Below are 22,819 nucleotides of genomic sequence, written 5' to 3' on the forward strand. Positions count from 1 at the left end.
ATGAAACATGTTAGATTAAGTGTTGGCAGCCTTTTGGAAATTTTCGGGTTAAAGGTTTAAATTCTCAAATGTAATCACAGCAGAGGGAAAATCCTTAGACATGAACACTGTTGTGGGAAGAAATAGTAAAGTAGCCGTCACTGATGCATTTTCTGAGTAAATAATCAAGAAGGGCAGAATCATTTGTAGGGGTAAAATGATTATATATATATATATATATATATATATATATATATATATATATATATATATATATAATGACTCAAAAGAAACTTGACCTTATAATTTAAACACCTTGATATTGGGCCTCTCACTCTTTAAGAAACCCTGTAGTTGCTGTGTAACAACCTAAATTATATAAATCCAGACTCTCAATCAAGTAATTTGCCATGTTGAAAACTATTCCTGTAATGATACATTTTGTTGGATGATAAATTGTCCCAGAACTTACTGCGATAAATGATAATATTGTTGTTTTGAGAACATTCTCCAGCAATGATGCAAGAACAAATCCTCAAAGATCGATAAACGTTAAACTCTAATGAACAAATACCCAAAATAAATCAACAAAACAACAGAAACAAAATCAATTATTAAGTCTCTCTGAACAAAATTGTCCTTCAAAAATAAGAGCCAGTTGAGACCAAAAGACCAGACTGAAGACTTTTCTCATCCAGTTTTTGATAGAAAGAGAGAAAAGAGAAAAGAGAAAATCAAAAATCGTGCAAATGAAAATATTGAACTTGTTTTAATTCACCATGCGATTAATTGATTTATTGCTTATTGCAACAGGCCTATGAAACATTAAGTGGTCTCTTTGGTGCATGTTTTGATTATACTGCTCAGCAACTGGTAAACCTAATTTACATCTGTCTCGGATGGATATTTTTGTTACATCTGTCCACACAGACGCTGTGTGTGTGCGGGCCCGTGTGTGTAAAGTGGCGGTAATCTGGGCTAGAGCACCAGCATGGTGAGAACCGGCTCTGGATATATTGATAACAAACCTATCTTGTCATTCAATAAATGTTATTATTCTTCTGTAGTAAGTGGTAACAGATGTAGCAAAAAGGGAAAGACAAAGCTGAGCAGATAAACTATCATGAGAGCAAAATAGGAGGAAAATAAACAACACTATTTCAACAAACAATTCATGACACAGAGATCGCAAAAACAGAGATGCCAAAAGCTACGTCTTCACATATCTGTATCCGGTGTTTATTCCTGTGGCTCTCTGTGCCAGTTTCCTCTGAATGCTTTGGCTCTTTGAACTGTGTCTCGAGTGTTGTGATCAGGAAGATTCATCTGTTTTAGTTGCATTAAGCTGTCTGGCACTGTTAGATGCAGGGAGAGATTTGGAAAGGATTTGAGGAGAATACATACTATCCCTGTGACTTACTTTGCCAGATCGATATAAATAGAGCAGTGACATTTCTGCTGTTTGACACAGGACTTTTATTTTTTACTGTCATCAAATGAAGAGCTTTGTCTTAAATGGGAGTGTTCATGGGAATAAAACTAACCCAAGTTTCATCATTATTTAAAGAGCAAAATATTGTATTTTTTCTCTTGAGAAAAAAATACTGTTGAGTTAACACCAAATGCACAATAGCAAAGTTAAAGACTCTGAAAGACTCTGAAACAAAATATTAGTGCAAAACATTTACTCGAATAAACTCACTGCCCTTAATACCCAAACCTGACTGATATTTTAATGCAGCAGTCAGTAAAGCACAGGTATACTGGTGAAGACATTCTGTGATGGTAAAAAAAAAAAAGCCAAAAAAATAGCAGTTCTCTACTGATGTTTTGTAAATGATGAGATGAAATCTGAAAGGGAAACATTACTGTTTCACAACATAATGCAGTTTATATTTTCACTCATCCATACACAGCTGGACTCTCAGCAAGTTTTCGTCGGCCATTTTGCAATGGCTGAACGTGACAGAACATGTGCCTAAATGGCTAAACTGAATATCTGTTTTGCAAAATCTATTGAGGACGTTGAGAAAACCAGCTCAGGTGAAACCAATGTGTTTTATCTACACATTCAACAAAACACCTTCATTTAAAGCCTGTTCTCCGTTTCAGTTTTCCCCCGTGAGACAGTGGAACAAAAATACAAGCAGGGAAGCTTGTTTTGATACGTGAACGAAATGCATGAACATGTAATGCAGAACATCAAAGCGGACACGTGTAGCGGCACTGCAAGGTTTGTGACTTTGGTCTAAATTTAAAATTAGTATTTTTAGATGATTAAGTACTTCCTTATGTCTTCAACTGAGGACAAATGCAAGTGTAAAGAAACCTCAATATAGACATGATTTACTAAATTATTTCCCCTACCTACAGTAAATGTCCATATAAAATGTGCTATTTTTTATTCATATACTTATTTAAACTGCTAAAAATCTAAAAATGCAGAAAAACAAAACACTTAACATTCATTGATTTTGTTTTGAAAACTTATGATATTCTTTAAGTCACCAATCGTTGAGCAAACAATATTTTATTCAGGAAGAGGTGCATAAACATGATTATTAAACACGAGCGACTGACAAAACGACTCTTCCTGCAAGCGAAGCATCAGACCACTTCATGCAGAAAGATGCATGATAACATTTTCAAGAAAGAGGAAGCTGCTGATATGCAGGCAGGAAGTCAGAACTGGTTAGCTTAGTACATGTGTCTCTTTGCTTTCACAGCATGTGGGGTGTGGGAAGTGTTTGTATCAGAACCAGCCCTTTCATGACTGCCATACATATGCAGAAGCAAGTCACAATTTGATCCAGACAAGTCTTGAAAGTGTGTCTTAATATCCAGAATGGAAAGCTTTTTTTTTTTTTTTTCTGGATCGATCTAAATATTAATTCAACCTAAAACGGGGAGAGGGAAAATATTGTTCTTGGCTTTGCATTAGATTTTTTTGTTATTATAATTTTTTTAGTCTTTGATTGGCATCCTAACACTGACTACATGAATCAAATGTTAAGACACAAACATTTATACAAGTATTGCACCAACATGAGTGATTGAAACACACCCAAATGTTTGTGGTTTTGCAGCAGCTTGAGTGTGCATCAGCCTGACAAGTGATGCAGAAAGCTGCTGGATGAAGAGAGACAGAGGTTTTCAGCAGGGAAAAGAAATTTGACTTAATATGTTCGCTCGCCAAAACATTCACGCATGTGAGGGTAATTTTGATTGGTTGGAAGTGGATAAACTTCAGGAGAAGCATGAGTCTTTGTTACATCAGAATAAAATAAACTCATTTTCTGCACAGATTGTGACTCATGTACATTTTCACATTCCACAAATTGATGAATACTGTGTGAAAAGCTCTGACTGAAGACACTAATTTAAGCTAGCAATAGGTAAAAGTAGTATGTACCTAAAGGAGCACAGCTCAAATTCTTAAGGAAAAGCATTAAATAAAATACCATAAATTCTCATATTTTGCAGAACAACTTTTGTCATCATACAGGAATAATACAAGACCATGTTTCCCTTGAAGCTCAGATTCTCTCCTTGGTAATATTTCAGGTTTTTGCACAGAGGCAACTTCATGAGTTTCATAACAATAGAGGTTTATTTGGGATTATGTGAAGTAGTTATGAGTAGCCAGCATTCTACTGCCAGTACACAGCAATGAGAAAAGTCGTGGCTTTTAAGGGGATAGTCTGGATTTATTTTTTATAGTGAGGATTGGTGAAGTTAGCACTAGCAAAATGTGTCCAATACCTGTATTAGACAGGTATTGATAGAAAGCGATAGAAATCACTTCGTAGAAAAGTGAAGAAATCCTCAGCAGTCAGATAAACTAAGCGTTTCAATTGATTTAAAGCATTTCTATCAACTCAAACAAAAGAGGCTCTTTCCAGGGAATATTTGAAAATGTCACCCGTGTACACTAGACCCGTCACACTAGACCATTTTTATCTCATCATTTTCTTGTCAGATGAACAATATAGGTGTTATAACATGAAATTATGTCATAATGTCTGCCATCTGTATATATCCGTCTGATAAACTGTCAGTTTGCAGCAATAATATCCTTAAAAGCATAAGAATATGCTATCCATGATGCTGCTGCATAAAAAACACCCTGACACAAAATCAGGACGATTCATTCACTCTTGGCGGACTGGGAATGCCCTGAGGAATCCCACTTGATGGTGCAGATACTGGGGCTGGAACCAGAATACCACACACACTTTGATTAGGCTGTTTACTCAAAACAGAAGCCTGTTTGATTTGGGGTAACCAGAAAAATATATACTACAGTCGCTGTGTTTTGATTACAAATGTACACAAATCTTGGTCTAGCTCCTGTGAACGGAGCTATACAAATGAATAAAAAATGAAATTAAATCACATGTGAATAAGGTAGTTCACATGATAAGTCATTAAAAGTCATGGCAGTTTAATGAGATATATTAAAAATTCAGTTATGGTGCAAGCGTTCATGGTCTATCAGCCATAAGAAGATGTCGGCGTTTCATTAAGACGTTGCAGCGACAAGCCCCGCCTACTTGGGAGTGGCTACGTACGCGTTTTGGGGAAATTGTAGTCGATTTTACAGAGGAGCAATGAATTCAACTGGAATGTCACACAACTTTTTATAAACTGTGATGCTGTGAGCTACACATTGTCTGACAAAAAACAAGAACAACCCATCATCCTCCTACTATCCTCTTTGTGGTTTTTGTCAGTAGTAATATCCAACTTTTGATCACGTGACTTATGTGATTAAAAAAAAAATTCCATTGCAGTTCTGCGGAATACATTTATTTCAATATTCCTGAAAAAAAAAAACAACTCATCACAGCATAAACAGCTTTTATCAAAAAACTTTACTTTTTTCAAAATTGCCGTGTTAAGAAAATTTATTTTACTCATTTCAATTTGTGCAGTTCTATGGTCAATTGAAACACAATGTGTTTATTTAGTTGTCAGAATTGGGTAATAACTTGTTACATTTAACTGAGCAACTTTTTGGGAAAAAATAAATTTTAGGGGTATTTTTATTTTGCTGTTATTTTATTATGAAGTATTGCTACTCCCGAGTAAAATGTCTGGACACTCATCCTGCTATGAGTAACTTCATTGAATGAAGAACAAGCTTGTTTTAACCAAAACTCCACCAGACCTGCAGTTTTTCCTAGTTTCATACGTTTAAATTGAATGAAATTGATTTGGAAAAACTGACTGTTATTTTGTAATTATATTTATTTTAATTATTTTCATTTTGGTCCTTAAAATACCAAAATGTCCACATAACTTTATATTTTGGTCTATTTGATGTAATTTTTAAATATTAAATGATGATTAAATGACTGACTTTTACTTGATTAATTTCTTCAACTTTTTACTTTTATTTCTTACGTTGTAGTACTGCTCTTTCTTGAATACAATTTTTGGGTGCAGAACCCACCTCTTTTAATTGGACCATTTAAATACTGATTGGTATAAAACAATATTTTAGTACAGCATTCATACACGCTGAACCATTTAATATCGAGATGTCACAGTCCTAAATGTCAATGTGAGTGACACAAAGTAGAGTGACTGGATAGCTGGACGCTAGTAATAATAATGTTGATGTGCATTTAACCCCTTTTAACTGGTTACCTACTGGTTGCCTGGCTTTCTGAAGTTAGACAACTAGTTAAAAAAGGAGTTTACCTCAGTATATGGTAACCGCATATTTGTGACCCCATAGCCGTTTTTCTTTCACTACATCTAAGTTTCCATACCAATGTGTTGTGGTATTGTGTGGTATGAGTTTCCACGATAACAGGACTACAGCCTGCCCTGGTGTCACTTGGAAATCACTGCTGTGGCGCGAGCAGCACGTTTTTACTTCCACTTTCGGAGTGGTCGGCTGATTGATGCTTCCTTGGCAGTGGGAGCCTAGATTGGGAGAAAATTACGTGCTCCGAATTCACCGCAAAAGGAAAAGTGGATGGTGAGAACTGACAATAGAAACACAAAATGGACAGGACAATTTGCATTCATTCTCCCTCCGACCAGCCCGAGACCAAGGTGCTTAACTTGCCAGGAGACCGTAGCTAATGACGGTGATAAAGGTTTCCAATTTGAGGCAGTTTGATGAGAGCATACGTAGGAATTCTGAAGAAACATTTGCTGAAATAAATCCACTAAGATTGTCTCATCAAGTTGCAAGAGCGATGTTTGTTCAATCTATGGCAACACCAAAAAGCGACAAAGTGCTCACTCAGGGTGCCATAAAATAGTTTTTCATTTAATTTTGATTCTTCGTACCAAAAAGAAGAGTTTAACTGTTTTGTGAAACTGAGAGGAACTTTTTAATTTATTTTAGCACTTTGTTTTATTGAGATGCTTCAATTATTTTTGAATAATGGAATAGGGCTTGACGGACATTTTTTGTCAAAAAATGTTGAACAACAAGGAGTAGATTAGAAGTTTTGTTTGCAGATAGCCACAAGCAATGCATGAGAGATAGCAATGATTGATATGGATTTTAAATGGTGTTGATAATTTGCGGTAGTTAATAAACAAAATAAATAAATAAAAGTGATCATGAAAAATGGCTAAATGAATCATTTATGTCTCTGCACGCAGTTAGAGCCCAACAAACAAATGATGTTCTAAAAGTAAATCCTATCAAATAGTCTGTTTACATATATAAAGCAGTTCAACTACACTAGACATGAACAATAATGTGTCATATTTTTAAATATATTGACGTTGCTAATGCTCTAAGAAATACAATACTGTAAAAAATTGTTCTTCCAAAAAATATGATTTTTTTTTATCACAACACTTGTTCTATAATCATGATAATTGCCTGTCTTTACGTAGCAAGTATGTAGAATAAGATTTTCTGGTCACATGATATCAATGCAATAGGAACCAACAATTCACATTATAGATTAGAATGGTCCAAACAAAGTCCAGACAACTATCCAAAGGAGGATCTGTAATGGCACTTTTTTGCCACTAATGGGGAAAATGCCTTGAAATTGGGCCTGTGTCTCTTTAAGTCCTGCTCTTTCTCAACCTCCACCTTCAGCACGTCATCACAACATGGCTCCTCTATTTAACCCTTTAGCAACATTTCTAATAACGTTTCACTGAGAAGTAGCTCCTATAATGAGCTCAGCAGACTGGCAGTTCCACTGGGTGTTTGCTAATTGCTGCTGGCTAGTCTGAAGGAGCTGAGTGGGTGGGGGAGTCACGGGAAAAGGCTGTCCTGCAATACGGATTGGAAACTCCAGCTCTGAGGAAGAGCCTCATCCTTGCAGGCAGCGCCGTCTCCAACCAGGCGTTTTGCACAGCTGAATGGTTGCCATGGAGATTAACGGATTTCTCAAACATGCATGAAAGAATCAAGGCAACACTCCAGGTATCTTTTTCATGAAGGAATGACATTAAAGTTATGTAAAGCTCAAGTCCCTTTAACTGACAAATGGGCACCACATTTTTCACATTTTCATTTGCAAAACATTTTGAAAACCACGTGTCATTATCCTTCCACTTCACAACAATGCAATAATTAATAATGCTGTTAATAAGGAAATGCTTTAGTTTGAATACAGAGCTGACAAATATGATGCTACCATAACTGCAGTATCCATTTGTGCAATATTCAAACTGCAAATAACTGCTGTAATGGAAGACTTTGTTGTTTACAATACATCAAGAACCATACATTCAAGTTCTGCATAGCAGTAATGTATCAGGCCTATAGGATAACACTTTTGCCCTTCATACACACTGGTTGTATATTGTTAGCATCTAAAATCCACATTATGAGTGAAGGAGAAGAAAAACTGAAGTCATGAATGTGGGTGAATCATAATCAATATCACAGTATTCAGCAAGAGTATCACAAGTAGATGTTTTCCAGATATGAGGAATAGCAAAACATGTCTACATAATTTAGAAAAATCCTCCAAATTAAAGTAAATATGCAGTCTGAGTTTAAAAAAAATAAATATAATAAATAAACAGGGCAGCAAGAGACCTGCAGGTAAATTTTTATGTAGAAAAGTTTGAGAGTTAGCTCTAATTATGAAAATTTATTCTGATGCTCCTCAAAGACGTATCGCTTCAAACTATTTAAAAAAAAAAAAAAAAAAGAAAAAAACCCACATCATCATGGTTTAAAACTGACTGGACGGATCTAAAAACCACACATCTTTGATCCCTATTAATACCCGGCCCTAACCTCTGCCATGTCGGCGTGGAACAGAAAACAGAATGGCCTGTAATGAAGCCGGCACCAAGGGAACTCTGGACAGAAACATCTAATTGCTGCACCCTGACTCTTTGTTCCTCCACAACTTTCACTTCAGTCTCCCGCAACTTAGCTTCTGTTAAAAATAATCTAAGTTTCCAAGCTGGTTGATCATTGACCATATCCTAACCTACTGGTTTTGCTTTCCATGCTGCATAGACGTATATTTAAAGGAACCACTAACTTCAGTTTTAAGATGAAAAAGAAACCCCACAATTTCATCATTCTGGTGCTTGCATTAAATAGGAAATTAAATTAAAATCACATGTGAATAAGATAGGTCAAATGATAAGTCAATAAATGATAAGTCAATAAAAAAAATTTTTTTTTAAATCATAGCGACAGCTACATAAGATATTTCATAAATCAGCCATGGCGCTAATGTTCATATATCTCTGACATATTCTTGCTATCATTCTTGTAGAGTTTAGCAAATATAATTTTGGTAGTTGTGATGTAAAACAAGAAAAGTTTGATCTGATTTCACTCTAGGGAGTAAGAAAAGTTTGAAAAATGGAAAGAAACGACACTAAAAATAATATTCAGACTAACTTAGGTCATGACAAGTTGATGCCAATAACTTTGGACCCTCTTATTGTTTGGATAATCAAAAAATTAGTTTTTTAAAGAATATGTCAAATTCTAAAACTAAAAACACTGCAGATAGATGTGAGACAGATGCTCGAATCCCCAAAGGGGGACGAACCGTGGAATTTACTGGAGAGGTGAGGCTGAGAGTCTTAAGTGAAGAGGGCAAGAGATTAAAAGGTGGCCCCCGCTGTGTTTGTAGGGGAATCTACGAAGGCTGGGCAAGCAAAGAGGAGGAGGCGGGGCCTTTTGTTAGCTAATTGTGCCTCCGGGCTCTCCTGGCACTCATACTTTGGAGCTGTGGTCGCTGAGAAAACCCAGGCATGGAGGGAATTCCTTCCGCTCGTGTACACGTTTTAAGGAGCAGGCTCACATTTGGCCTTTATTTGTATTCTTTTTATTCCAAAGGAATTTTAAAGGACTTCAATCGGGGTGGTAATTGCAGACACATTGTAAATGCCTCTGTACAGTATGTGCCGCACTGTACTTTCTGAAAGCAGCAGCGCCACAGGTTAAGCATGTCTGTGTTTTGTAGGCTGTGCATGCCGTCCTCAAACATTTACCTCCATGGAGGTGAGCAAGCTGCAAGATTGGACCTAGACGTGGATGAAAAGGGCAGGAAAAGAGTATGTCTCTTGTGCCAAAAGATGATTTAAGCACACAAAAAAAACAGTCATCTTTGTTAAAAAAAAATGGCATAAGCCAATATTTTATGAATTGATATTGATATTCATCAAATTCCATCTTTTCATATTTAAATACACAGAAAGGTTGGTCATCAAAGAATGAAAATGATTTAATTGCTACAAATGAAACGATAATGGCTTAAAGATCAGATGTTGATGGAGCACTGGTGCGGATGAAGTGGCACCAATGTTTTTCCTGATACTGTTATGGAAATCCAGTTTCTGGCAAATCATTTAGCAACACATTTTGTACCAACATGCTATGCATATTAGCAGACTGACAACAGCAATTATACAAGTTAAAATTTCACATAGAAAGAGCTTAAAAAAAGGATCAAAAAGTGACGTTGCTATGACGGTTTGGCTGCCACTAGTCATTACATTTTAATAACATTGCTTGATTAAACCCCAAAGAAGTTTTTGTACAATTTTCTAAAAGTCTAACTTTTTAAGTTACTCATGTTAACATAAAAGATTTGAAAAAGTTTTGTTCAACAGAGGCTTGACACAATGATGAAGGTTTAAGGTTGTATTTTGGACACACTCTACCTAACAACAGGCATGCATAGATGTAAGAGTGGAAAGCAAACTTCATTAATACACCTGATTTTCCCTGGCATTAAACTTAGAACAGCAGAGAGTACATGAACATAGAAAACAGTATGGGTCTATGAGAAATGGCTGAAAAGTTAATATTAACTCTAGGGATGTTACGCCTCATGGGAGTAGATGTCATACCATCATCTAGAAGTTATTTCCCGTCAAAGTGAAAGTCTGTCTTAGACAAACAACTGAACTTAAACAGTGTTATACTGTTATTGTCAGCAGGTGACATCATCCGATGAAGTGCAGCAAATGTGACCTATTATTAAGAACCACTGAAATGAATTGGTGTACTAAGACTGACACGCCATGAGAAAAATGTTTGTTAATCTTGCTTTAAAGTAAAGTAACTCTTGAATCGGTAACATACTTTTATGGTAGAGTTGACTGTATGGTAAACACCATAAAGGTTGAAAAGTATTGATGAATTTTGGACATTGTGTAGATAGAAAAGCTGCCAGAGATGAACAATCTGTAAAGTCTGGGAGAAAACTGTGACTCGAGGTTAGCTGTTAGCTGCTAATGATGGTGAAGCTGGCAACCAGTAAACTAAAGCTTTTAAGAGTTTGGACTGTCTTTGATCATCTCTAGTTTGAAATCTAAAACTGATGCAACCTGAAATGGACAATACTTACACTGTGTTCCTTGCCCTGTTGTCATCAGACCAGTATCATGTGTCATCCCATCTTGCGACTTGGATTTATTGTCACAACCTATGCCAACTTCATGTCAATTCCTGTACATCTGTAGTTCTTTTAAACAACAAATGATGTGTCCAAAGACACTTCATGCAAATCTCTAAAGGACTACAGTGACGGTGATTTTTAGAACCAAGCAGCAGAAATGGGAGAAGAAAAACAAAGAACAAAGACACATGAACACACCAGCCTAATCTTTTGTTCCCTTCTCAGATTCTGTATACGATTAAAGTTGGGTTTCTGGCTGAGCCACTTCAAAACAGTATTATTCCCAGTCTGAAGAGACACATTGGTAGAATTAGAAGCAAACTTTAAACCTAGATTTGCCAGGGGCATCTTTGCACAGCCTGAACATTGGGTTCTGCCTGGTGTGGTAGAGCCTGACCTCTACTGCACTTGTGCCGAGTATCTGTCTGAGCGGCCATGATTCGTTCTTCTCCATTGTCCGGCCTGTTCTAGCCTTCGTCTTCTGTCCATCTGTGGCACATGCAGTGTCTCGTCTTTCCATGATGGTTCCTCCTGTTCTTTCTCTAGCAGATTGAGTTTCTGCTGACCGGAACCCAAAAGTATTTGTCCTTGGGTTTAAATTTCCGTATCTATTCCAGAATCCTTGTTTCTTAATCTTGGAAGAGGTTTCAAGAGATCACTAGACCTCTGACCAGGATTATAATGGTTCTGGGTTTTCCATTATAGTTTAGTTTTATTTCATTGCATCTTCTTGTTTGTCCAGTTCAGTTAGTTTTGATTGGTTCTCAGAGTGTGTTTGCTAGTTTTGATTAGGTATTAGTTAAAAATCGTTTAGTTTTATTTCAATTTTTACTAGTTATAGTAGTAGTTTTAGTTCTTTCATACTTTGGTAAATTTTCAGGTGCAGAATTCAAAAAGGTGAAAGTATTGTATTATGGTTATGTATTCGTTGATTGTGTAATGAATACTCAACAGAACATACCATTTTCAAAAAGTTGACTCAAATATCAAAAAACCCATCTGACTCTGGTTAGAGAATGGAGCACCGTAATTTCCCAACAACTCACTTAAACTGTTTGTGCGGAGAACGAAATCAGTTCCAAAGGCTAATAAACAGATTTGTGAACTTGAAAATGAATGATAAGGTATTATGTTTTGCAAACATATGATATAGTTCCAGTTAATTATTGTGTTTCCCCATTATTTACTGTTTATTTATCCCAGTTAACAAAATGTTAACTGGGATAACATTAATTTAAGTTTTTGTCAGTTTTAGTTAGCTATAATAAACTCGCCTCGGACTCCTTTCCTCCTCTTAACAGTACTGTGTGTGCGCGTAATTTTAAATTTTCGCATCTTTCCGTATTACTTCGTCTCCTGCTTGTTTTTTTTCTGTCATCCGCTATTTTCTCACAGCGCCACCGAGTTAAAGGATTATGCCTCCTCACCGCAGCAAGAACAGTTTGTGTGTTTGTTGCATTTATCGAGGCGGCGACTACATCCAGACACACGCACAAGTATATCCATGCCAGCCACTCACTGCAGAAATTGACTGCCTTAATTTTCAAGGGAGAGGGGCAATGAGTTAAAAAAAAAAAAGACTCCAGTGCTGGGGGATTCCTGCTAATTGCTTGCACCCCTCCACCTCCATCCCTCCCTCGCTACCCTCTTTTCTTTTGGCTCGATTAAAGCCAGGCCACTGTCTCTCTTTCAAGTCTGCTTTTCTCCACACAAACATTTACTGAAAGCTATTCTGTCCTCCCCGCCATCTGATGCACATCACACCGCTCTTCGTTTGCGGTGTCGTCGTCCCCCCACTATCCCCCCCGCCAAGCGGACCAACATGGGCACGGTTTCGAGTCAAAAGAAAATCATGTTCTGTGCTGCATTAACTTGTGTTCCTCATCGTGTCTTGTCTTTGGGTTTTACAATGGGTATAAAGCTTGACATTTGAAAAAGGATATAAAACCAAGTGACTGTTTTAATCAAATGAACTGAGCACAGATGGAAATAACTACAAATCCGAGCCGTTTTAGGGGCCCCGTCCTACTTTGTTCTCTTCTTATGACAGCAGGTGAGACCCTTTTGCCTTTGTCACTCGCTGTGAACTGTTTTTATGACGGCGTGCCTTTAATCCAGAGAAAAGCCATTAAGTCACTGTCGTTTACATCTATTATATAACCACCAAATGGCTCCAGCAGCCTCTCTCCACAGACATTATTACGCTGAACTACGCCGAATGACAAAGAACATTGAAGCGATTTCGGCGGCTGCAGCAAATGGGCATAACTTGGTACCGCTTCAAGGACAAAGAGGGACGTTACGCATAGTTTCAGGGAACGGCATGAAAGGTCTCAGCTGTCAACAGCTGCATGAAAACAGAAGTACGCCATAATCAATACCAGCCTTAAGTGGCAGCAGCAACCTTGTCTGCAGCAATCGTTGTACTACATAGTGCAATTTGTTTCTACGAGGTGGATGCGTCTTGTTTAAGCGCTGTGAGACGTGGAGCATGTGCCTGCCAGCTCACATACGTTTTTCAGTGAGGTAACACAAACACGGTCGTGAGCGTTCTGTGCCAACATCTCGCCAAGTTTAGCTTCTTCCCGATGGGGAAAAAACCCAAAGAAACTATGGTGCTTACTGGTATTTTTTGACTCATGTAAATGAAAAAAGGGGAAGCTTTACATTAGTGGTTTGAGAATTCATCAACATGGGCAAAGTTCAACCATCTTGTAGTAATTATCGTTTTGGAGGAAAAGGAGCAGCAGAACTTTACGTCTACCTCTTCGCTGGGTTCTGTTTGTTGGAGTGAATTTTTGTTTAGTTTGGCTACGAGTGACAGCGTTCTGGGCCGAGAGCACATTGTTCTGTGGAGGAGAGGCTGTGTCATCTTGCAAGTCATGCAAGATCAATACTGAACAGGAAGTGAAACTAATACCTTGCCCATGTTTAGTCCTGCTTCCTGTGCTCAGTGAAGTGAGCTTCAGGAAAGACAAGTCATCCTGTGCAAAGCCGATGGCAACAGCTTGATTTGTACCAGAATAAAGCTGTTTTTTCCTGCGTTTGACAAATTAACGCTTTGCGACCGGTTTTCAAAAAGAAGATGGATTGTTCTGAGGTTGTTTGGCTTTATAACACCAAACATTTTCTAAAACTCCACTGAACTTAATTTTTTTAAATATTTATTTGTTCTACAGGAATGTTCCCTTGATTATTTCATGCATGTTTGAGAAATCTTTTAATTGCCATGGCAACTATTCAGCTGTGTAATACACCTTGTTGGACCTAGCTCCACCTTCAAGGTTCAGCTCCACCTCAGAATTGCAGTTTTTAAGCTACTGAATTTCCACCTCACAGAGCAGCACATCTGCTGAGCTCCTTATAGAGCTACTTCTCATTGCACCACTGGTAAAGACGTTATTAAAGGGAGAATACAGGAGCCGTGTTGTGATCACTTCCTGAAGGCGGAGTTTCAGGAAGAGAAGGCGTTTAAAGAGACAGAGGCCCAATTTCAAGGCATCAAATATGACTTAAAAATGCTTTTGATATAAACAGCATTTTTTATAACAACTGAAGATAACAGCTACTTGATTGTGCTATAAAATGGTACAATGTGCCTGGAAAATATATAACACTGTCCCCTTTGAAAGTAATGTTCAATAATTAATTTCAAGCAATATTATTCTCATTTTGGTAGCATATCCTACCCACACATTTTGATTGTAAACTGAAAAATGTTGCTCATGCCAAGCTTTACTTCATAGCTACACCAGATAGATCCCAAATCCAAAACATTTTTGGTAAACCTACTTTAGTTCAAACTGCCAGTTTTACTGAAAAATTTTCACCACAAAGAGTTTCAGACGATTAATATTTCTGAAAACTAACATTTGAATGTTTTAAAACCCACAAGTGATCTGACTGGTAAATTATGTCAACTCCATTTAATTTCGATCATTTTTGTGGAGAGGCCATTCATCTTTTCAAAGATGAAATTAAAATTCTCACCAAGGACATGCAGATGAGATACAAGGTTCTGAATAAACAGATGTGTACTGCCTCCTTTAGTGCTATGAAGAAAAGGACAGGACTGCACACAGTTTACAAAATGACCAAAAACATTTTCCAGAGGGAAAAACAAGTTTACATGTTAAAAACCACGTCTTGATTTTTAAGATAAAGAAGCCTTCCATGTCGTCTCAATTATACAGATATGATAGAACTGAAATGCGACTTTTCTATGTAGCACAGAAAAACAAGTCAGTTCTACAGGGTAAAGATCGGTAACTCCTTACCACCACCAGTGATAAAGTAAAGCAGAAAATGAATTCCGAAAAAACAAAGTAAAAATGTTTAAGACCCATGAACACTCCAGACATACCATTATTCATTTGTTGCTCCATATCCGATATAATATATGATGGTATGGGACAACACATACCAATTATGAAAACCAACACAAAGCCTTTGTGTGTGACAGAAAAGCAAGCTATGAGTTCTCTATAAATGCAAGAGAACATACTAGTAAACTGTTTATTCAAACATCTTGAAACTAAGGGATTTGGTTAATTTAAAAATGCTTTTAGCTGTGTTTAAAACTAGAAAGAAATTATTAATTTACAAAATTCCTTTGTCTTAAGCTCAAGTGACGGAAAGAACAGAAGGCAGTATGATTTCAAGAATAAAACTCTGCAGATTACTTTATAACAAATTGGCATTTCAGAGTATGGAGGACAATTTGGAAGAGGAGTTGAGAAAATGCACTACGATAAATCAATTCAAAACCATTTATAAGAAAAAAACCCAAGTCTTATACACTCCTGACTTAATATTGAGAATGATATAGTGTTTACAACTTATATTGTTGATCTAATAAATATGGCCCTTAAAATGTATGTCTTGAGAAATATATTTTCTATATCTGTAAATATAGCACATTTTACTTCGTTCAGCTTCCTTTTCACTCGTGAATAGTAAACGTTTTAAGAGAACGTGCTTGTAAATCGAGTGAATAAACTCATTGATTAACTGACTGTTGCATAGCTGATATTTAAATGTATATTTATTTATTACCATTGTTGTAGAGTAAACTGGACTTTAAAAGTAGCCAACAAAAAGAACAGCATGTACCAACATAGTTTAATTACTGAGGCATGTATGTGTCATACAGCAGAAACCTTTAGAGTCATGGCTGCCTTATTATGTTACGAAATGGGGGCGTTTTCTCTCTGAGTTTTAAACATAGGGGAGCAGTTCCTTCACTTGTTCTGTTTTTATTATTTTGTATTTTTTCTAGTCATTTTATTTTGATGTGAACATGGGAAAAGTGAAAATGTAAAAGTCTTTACCTTCATTTAAATAATAATAATATTTTTTTAAAAGTGAATCTGATATTGAAGTCACTGATTTTACATGTTAAGAAATGTGAAACATGACCAGTAAATGCTCTTTGTAGTGATTAACGAGCAGGCATTTTTCTGGACAGGCCCAAATTATGTAAAAAAATAGTAATAAAAAAAGATCTTTGGTTGTTTGAAAAAATAAAAATAAGATTTAAAGGCAGCAATTTATCAGTAGAGTCTTGGCCGATTCTTCAAAAGTACACAGCAGGCTGTGGCACAGTGTGTCCCATCTTCTTGTGTGTGATAAGGATTCAAACATGCAGATGAAAGAGTGTCTGTGTGGGGGACAGAGGGGTGCAGGGGTGCTGCTTAAGTAATCTGAAAGCCAGAGTCAGTGTCAGGGTTTTCTGTACATGCATACATGTGAGTGGTAATTAATGTTTTTGTGGTGTTATTTTATTAAATTTTTTTACAAGACACCCTTTGGATTTGCTATAATATTAGAAAAATGTGTCTTGAAACTGTCTAAAATTGCTTGTCACGTATATAGAGCAAACATGTCCAAGGTGTATTTCAAAGTGACAACCATAAAAGCAGGAATGGAACAATATTTCAGATTAGTTATGAAGAATTGATCAATAAAGTAATCGTCAACTAATTTAATAGTCGATTAACACTGAAAAAAGGCCATTTTGCTGAAAGAACATTTTAAAAGCACCAATTAAAATAAAAGTGATAAATATATATCTTTTGCATGTAAAATAAATAAATCCATCTGTAAATATGTTCTGCCAAAAACTCCTCAAGTGGCAGAGTTATAACATCAGCTCGTTCAAACTCCATAAAAAAGCTGCAGATGCATCTTTTGCTGCAAATGATCAAGTCTACAGTAAATGAATGCAAAGTCATTGCATTTTAGGTAAAAAAAAAAAAAAAATTTTATGTATTTCTAGCATTGTATAAAAAAGGTTTAAGTAGTTAAAGAAAATCAGCAGGATGTGTCATTTTTTTTAATCTGATTAATTGATTAATCAATTAACGGTTAGTTGAAGCTCTAGGTGTGATGTAATGAGACGCAGAGTAAACATTTCTAACACAGTATTGAGCCCTGCAGTGATTAGTGTTTGTGCAGACACATGACCGTAAATGTTACCTGTGTTTACATTAACAAATGATTTTGGACAGTGGGAATGATTTTGGAAGAAGAAGTCTGAATGGTAAATGTCCAACGCAGCCGGTTTTTGTGAGGATTGTGTGAATGTGTGTGAGCGCTCCCCGGCCTGTGAGACCGACTTGTCATGTCTTGCATGGAGGTGTTTTTGGGACATTTTGGCATCGGTGTGTGCGTACGCACATGCGCCCGGTACTGTAAGGTGATTTGTATGCGTGTGTTGACGCGCGCCTCTCTTCTGCCCAGATGGCTGTGCTCGGAGGCTGGAGCTTCAGAGGTCTGTTTGCCAGCGGTGAATACTGATCAGAGATCACCGTCACATCGATAGTGCACACATGCACACAGAAACTCGTCATCTATCTTGAAGCTTGCACACCTCCACTTTCCACATGGTTAAAGTACTAACTCCCACCGTCACTACATGTCAACTATGCTGATGCTTTCGGGCTCTGCAGGTCATGGCTGCAGCACCGATCGTTTGGTTTTCTGTCACGCCAGACCGTTGACACTTGGCTGTAACAGGGCAGCTTTATGTTGCATTTATGGTTGTTAAATCGAAAAGTTTAAAACGAAAAAGATTACACTGCTGTGGACTTGGCTTGTGGGTTTAGGACAGGGGTGCCCAAAGTCGGTCCTAGAGGGCCGGCATCCTGCATGTTTTTGTTCTCTCCCTGGTAGTAACAACCTTTCAGCATGTCAATGTTCCTCTTAGGCCTTCTAATGAGCCATCATGTGATCCAGGTGCGGTAAACCAGGGACAGAACTAAAACATGCAGGATACCGGCCCTCCAGGACCCACTTTGGACACCCCTGGTTTAGGAATTAATACTTTGCCGTTTTTTGACTAGCCAGGCCATTTTCACTCCAGTCTTGACTCCAAAACGTATAAATAATCTTAACCTAAAAGGAATAACTTAACTATACATGAAACAACGAAAAAAAAAAAAAAAGATACTATTATTTAGTGTAAAATGCCATTAAATTTTAGAAGGTCAGCCAGATTTCCCTTAGTGTATTATCAGCCTGGTGGGCCACCAGGTTTTACTTGCCCCCAACCAGGCTGTAACTGTCACTGTTACAGCAGTAACAGTGACAGTAAAGACCAATTAGGCTAAGTTTATATTTGCCGTATTGAACTGGGCATGAGTGGGTGCGTACCGATACCAACTGCCTGTCGGCCTTAAGCTATTAATTCCAAATGACATTTTCTGCTTGTGCACCTCCAAATTTGTGTAACTTTTAAGATTCTTTAGCACAAAAACAGGGTGGGCCACTGGTGGTCTGCACTACAGCGCCCCCTTCCACCAGGTTTAGCAAGCTGTCTGGGGGAAAACCTGTGCCAGCATATGACAACTAGTAAACTAAGTGTAATCTCTCTTGATGAACTCCAAGATGAAGATGTCTTTATAAAAATTAATATCTTCGCCAGATTGTTTAAAATATTATTGCACACACAGGATTGGTTTCCGAAAAGTTTTCATCCACACAAATCCAGCTTGGAGCATTGCTCTAAACATGCCAGACCCATAGAGGGTAGTGCAGCGCAAAGCTAACCTTTCAGCCAATCAGATTTCTCCCAAAGAACCACAACTTCCTGTTAGAAATTAAACATGGCGCCAGGAGGTTTATTTATGTGGGCAGATTTAAAAGTTGCACTACTTTTAAATTGCGTATTGGAATATAAAATTAACAAGACAATGTTGATTGGAAATTTAGTGTGAAAGCAAGTATGTGAATATATTGCCCCATTAATTGTCACAGACTGTAATGCACTGGATCCTAAATCTTTGCTTTCCCATGTACACATGCAAACACGAATACGGAGTTTTCTCAAATCTCGACTATGAGTTTTTCTAAATGATCATTTTTAGTGACATTAAACAGAGTTTTCGTGAGGACGAAAGGCTGAAACAGGTAGAAATGCATTTGATTTCCCAGATATCCAGCTACATGTGGACAAAGCCTGATAATTTGACGTAAGACAAGCAGGAGTTCTTGAACTAGACTGATGTGTCGACAGATTCGACTAATAAAGACAACTTGACAGGCTAGCTGGCAACGCTTTGATAAGTCTCCACCCCTCTTAAGTTCTTTATGCGTTTGCATTTTGGTACTTGGTAGAAAAAAGTAACAGTGAGAGTGATGGACAACATACCCACGATTTTGAAACTGCATAGAGAATACTGCAAATGGCTAACAATTACCTGCTAATGACTGTGGCAGCTTCAAAGCCTCTTACTGCCCACATTTCACTATTTTAATAAGAATGGACTGCATTTTCTCATATCAAGTAAAAAAAATATTTCAACTGGTGAAACCTGAAAAGGCACCGTAGGTTAATTGCACCTTTTTTCTGTTAGGAAAACAGAGAAATATCACTTTCTAGATGCATTTTTTATTTTGGAATAAAACTGCCTTAAATCGCATAGTTGCAGCAGTAGGGAGGTAGGTTGAGACTGAATTGGATAATTCTACACCGATTATCGTCTTGGAAACTTGTTTTGTGAAATTGTTTTTCTAATCATGAAAACAAAAAAAAAGCCTAATTTATTACAAAAAAAAAAAAACATCCTTTGTTTTCCCAAAAGTATTCCAAAAATCTTGTGCTAGATATTGTATCATCTCAAGAGCTGGATAAACTGTTGCATCTCCAGTTGTTACATAAAAACTGATAAATGTGAAAACGTTTCTTCAACATTCTTATGTGATTAAAATAATATTCAGACCTGAAAAATTATCCAAACCCAAACATTTCTGTTTCTCATCGACTCATGTGGAGTTTTTCCCAGTTATGCAAAGCAAAGTCATTTGAAGGTTACTTGTGTAAGTTAGTTATGGTCATAACCCAGAGAGAAAATCTTTAAGAAAATTTGTAAGTAAATTTCTAAATAAATATTTACATCAATGCTGCTAGGCAGAAATGAAAGAGTTATTTAAAATAGAAATGATTGCACAGTTCTCTAAGGCATTGTCTTAAGCAGGGGAAGTTTGTTGCTGGTTAATAGGAGCAAGAAAGCAAAACACACAGATGAAACTCTTCATCAGAGCAGTAGCGAAGCTGACTGCAGTGTCGCTACATGCAGAAGCCTTGTGGCAATTTTCAAATCCAGAAAGTGAAACTTACGTCTTCTGACCTTGCCACAAAAAAAAAAAAAAATTCAAGTAGAAACCCGTTAGATAGCGGGTGAATAATGCAACATGATTATCTGTTTGCAAAATATGTCTCCATTTGCATAAACCTCCGTCAGTTAAAGGTTTGCTTCATTTTCCAGGCCAGTGCGAGCTGTACCTTCAGTTGGACATCATGTTCCAGTGCCATGGATCCTGAGATTTTTGTCGCACAGAGCAGCTTTCCCTGCTTTATTCCAAAAATCCAGAGGGCAGTAAATTGGGAGATGAAAAAAAAAGAAAAAGAAAAGAAAACCTAATCTTTTATAAATGTAACTGTTGAGTCACCAGCGGTGATCAATAATGCCATCAAATTCCTGCAGATACACGATTTCCTGTAAACAATATCAGCATTTTAAAACCAAGGTCAACTAAGACATAATAGAATCATCATTAAATGGGCATCTCGCAATCCTCCTGCTTCTGAACGGTGTTTTTGGAGCCTTCAACCTTTCCTGTGTGACAAGCCGTTTAGGAAACGGGACCAAATTGTTCTGCTGCAAGGATCCAACCTGTCACCTCCACCTAATCAGCTCGCAGGCAAATGTATGCAAATTACTCTTCAGAGGACAAGCCACGTCAGTGTCCATCACACCTCGACACCCCGACACTCTGATTTAGTTAGATCGCACAATGCATCTGCTGAAAACACACACCGAACACACACAAACACGCAACTGAAGTCCAACAAATACCTATAGTATATGTACACACACACGCACGCACACACACCCCGGTGCTCATTCACAAGCAGACATAGTATTTTTCCTGTCACAGAATTCCAAGTAATGTTCAAGTAAAACACACACACACGCACACACACAGAGAGAGAGGGAGAAAGAAAAACACCAGGAGTTGCAGTATTCTGTTCAGCCTTAGACAAAATGAAAGTGAGGAGGCAGCCGCATCACACCTCCAAATGGGCTTCGGGTTCTCTTAGGACTTTCATTGGGGGTTTGGGGGGGATTCGCTGGTCTCTTGTGGCTGTCAGCAACACTAATCTGTCTTCTCACACACACACACACACAAGTGTGAAGAAAAAAAACAAAAAAACAAAAAAAAACAGGCAACGTTAAGGATCGACACGTTCTTAAGTCCTGTTTTTTCATGTAGGTAGACAGAAACATCCAGATAAGAGCAGATGCGTGTCTCTCCTTTGCATGTGAGCACAGACACACTGTTCCATGCACGCTGTTGGTCTTTCTCTACTTATCATGCAGGAGCCCACCAATGCAACACATGCTCCCTCTGCATTCCGGCTGTGCACAGTCTCGACAGGTACACTCGCGTCGCTGGGAGGGTTTGCAATGCAACTGTTTCTCAAGGTTCAGTTCCTCAACTGCTGGAGAAAAAAAACGACACAGGAACCTCTGGTGCCGCATACCAGACATAAACAACAAGAGAATGCACACTTTTGCACACATGCGTGCACACACACACAAATATGCTTTCACAGGAAAAAAAAAAAACTCAATTTCTACAAGTAGAACACAGCTGCCACAGATCTCTGTCTTCTCGAAAATGAAAAAGAATCAGTTTCCTGTCTGTGTCCGTTATATTGCCACATTCCTATGAGCACAAATTGATCAAACTCCCAATTTGCCAAGTATGTACAATGGAACGCATCCACGTAAACATCTGCCGTGCCTCAGAGTGGAAGTTGAAGTGGGCTGCATATGTTTTGCACAAGGGGGGTTCTCAGGTTTCATGAGGAAGGGAACCCCAAGGTTCTCCCAGTGATTGCTGTGTCGTGCACAGCGGAGAAGCAGCTCTCAGGAGCTTTTGATATATACTCACCGGAAGGCACAAAATGAAGAACTTTGTTGGTCTCCATGGCTGAGCAAATGGTGGCAAATGCACACTTCCAAACCCAACCGCCTCCCCAACCCCCAAAAATCAACCCATCATGGTTGTGTTATCCTGTGCTGATGAGACTAAGATCACCTCTGCTCTCCCTTGCTCTGCTCTGTTTCTGACTGCCTCTCAGACACATGCAGTGACTCAGCCCCACTCTGCCTGCCTACTCGCGCGCTTGCCACTGGGTCCTAGTGCCTTTTTTTTTTTTATTAGTCAGCTTCTTCACTCTACCGTCTTGTTGTTTAACATCGCGGTGAAGCTCAGGTGGAGACGCACCTCGTCGACGTTTGGGGAAGATGTCACTTTGTAAGCCTGGCTCTCCTGTTTGCCTTTGTTGAGTTGCGACTGACTGAAGCAGGTGAAAATGAACGTGAGTGCACCTCCTTTGCATTCCTCTCGTCCACTAACTGTGGCTCTGTCAGAATCCTAAGCTACAATTTGAAAACAAAGAT

General features: G+C 37.9%; 1 protein-coding gene across 4 annotated transcripts in view; it reads right to left on the reverse strand.

The window, feature by feature from the left end:
* slc4a11 (solute carrier family 4 member 11) overlaps positions 1-22,484 on the reverse strand; it is a 119,793-nt gene extending 97,309 nt beyond the window's left edge. For all 4 annotated transcript variants that reach the window (XM_016679930.1, XM_016679929.1, XM_016679931.1 and 1 more), the window contains exon 1: positions 22,308-22,484. In XM_016679930.1, the coding sequence (XP_016535416.1) occupies positions 22,308-22,344 (37 nt within the window). In that variant the 5' untranslated portion in view covers positions 22,345-22,484. The remainder of the gene's footprint in view (positions 1-22,307) is intronic.
* Positions 22,485-22,819: the final 335 nt, after the last annotated feature.

The sequence above is a fragment of the Poecilia formosa genome, unplaced genomic scaffold (genome assembly GCF_000485575.1).
Source record: "Poecilia formosa unplaced genomic scaffold, Poecilia_formosa-5.1.2 Scaffold226, whole genome shotgun sequence".
Classification (NCBI taxonomy): Eukaryota; Metazoa; Chordata; class Actinopteri; order Cyprinodontiformes; family Poeciliidae; genus Poecilia; species Poecilia formosa.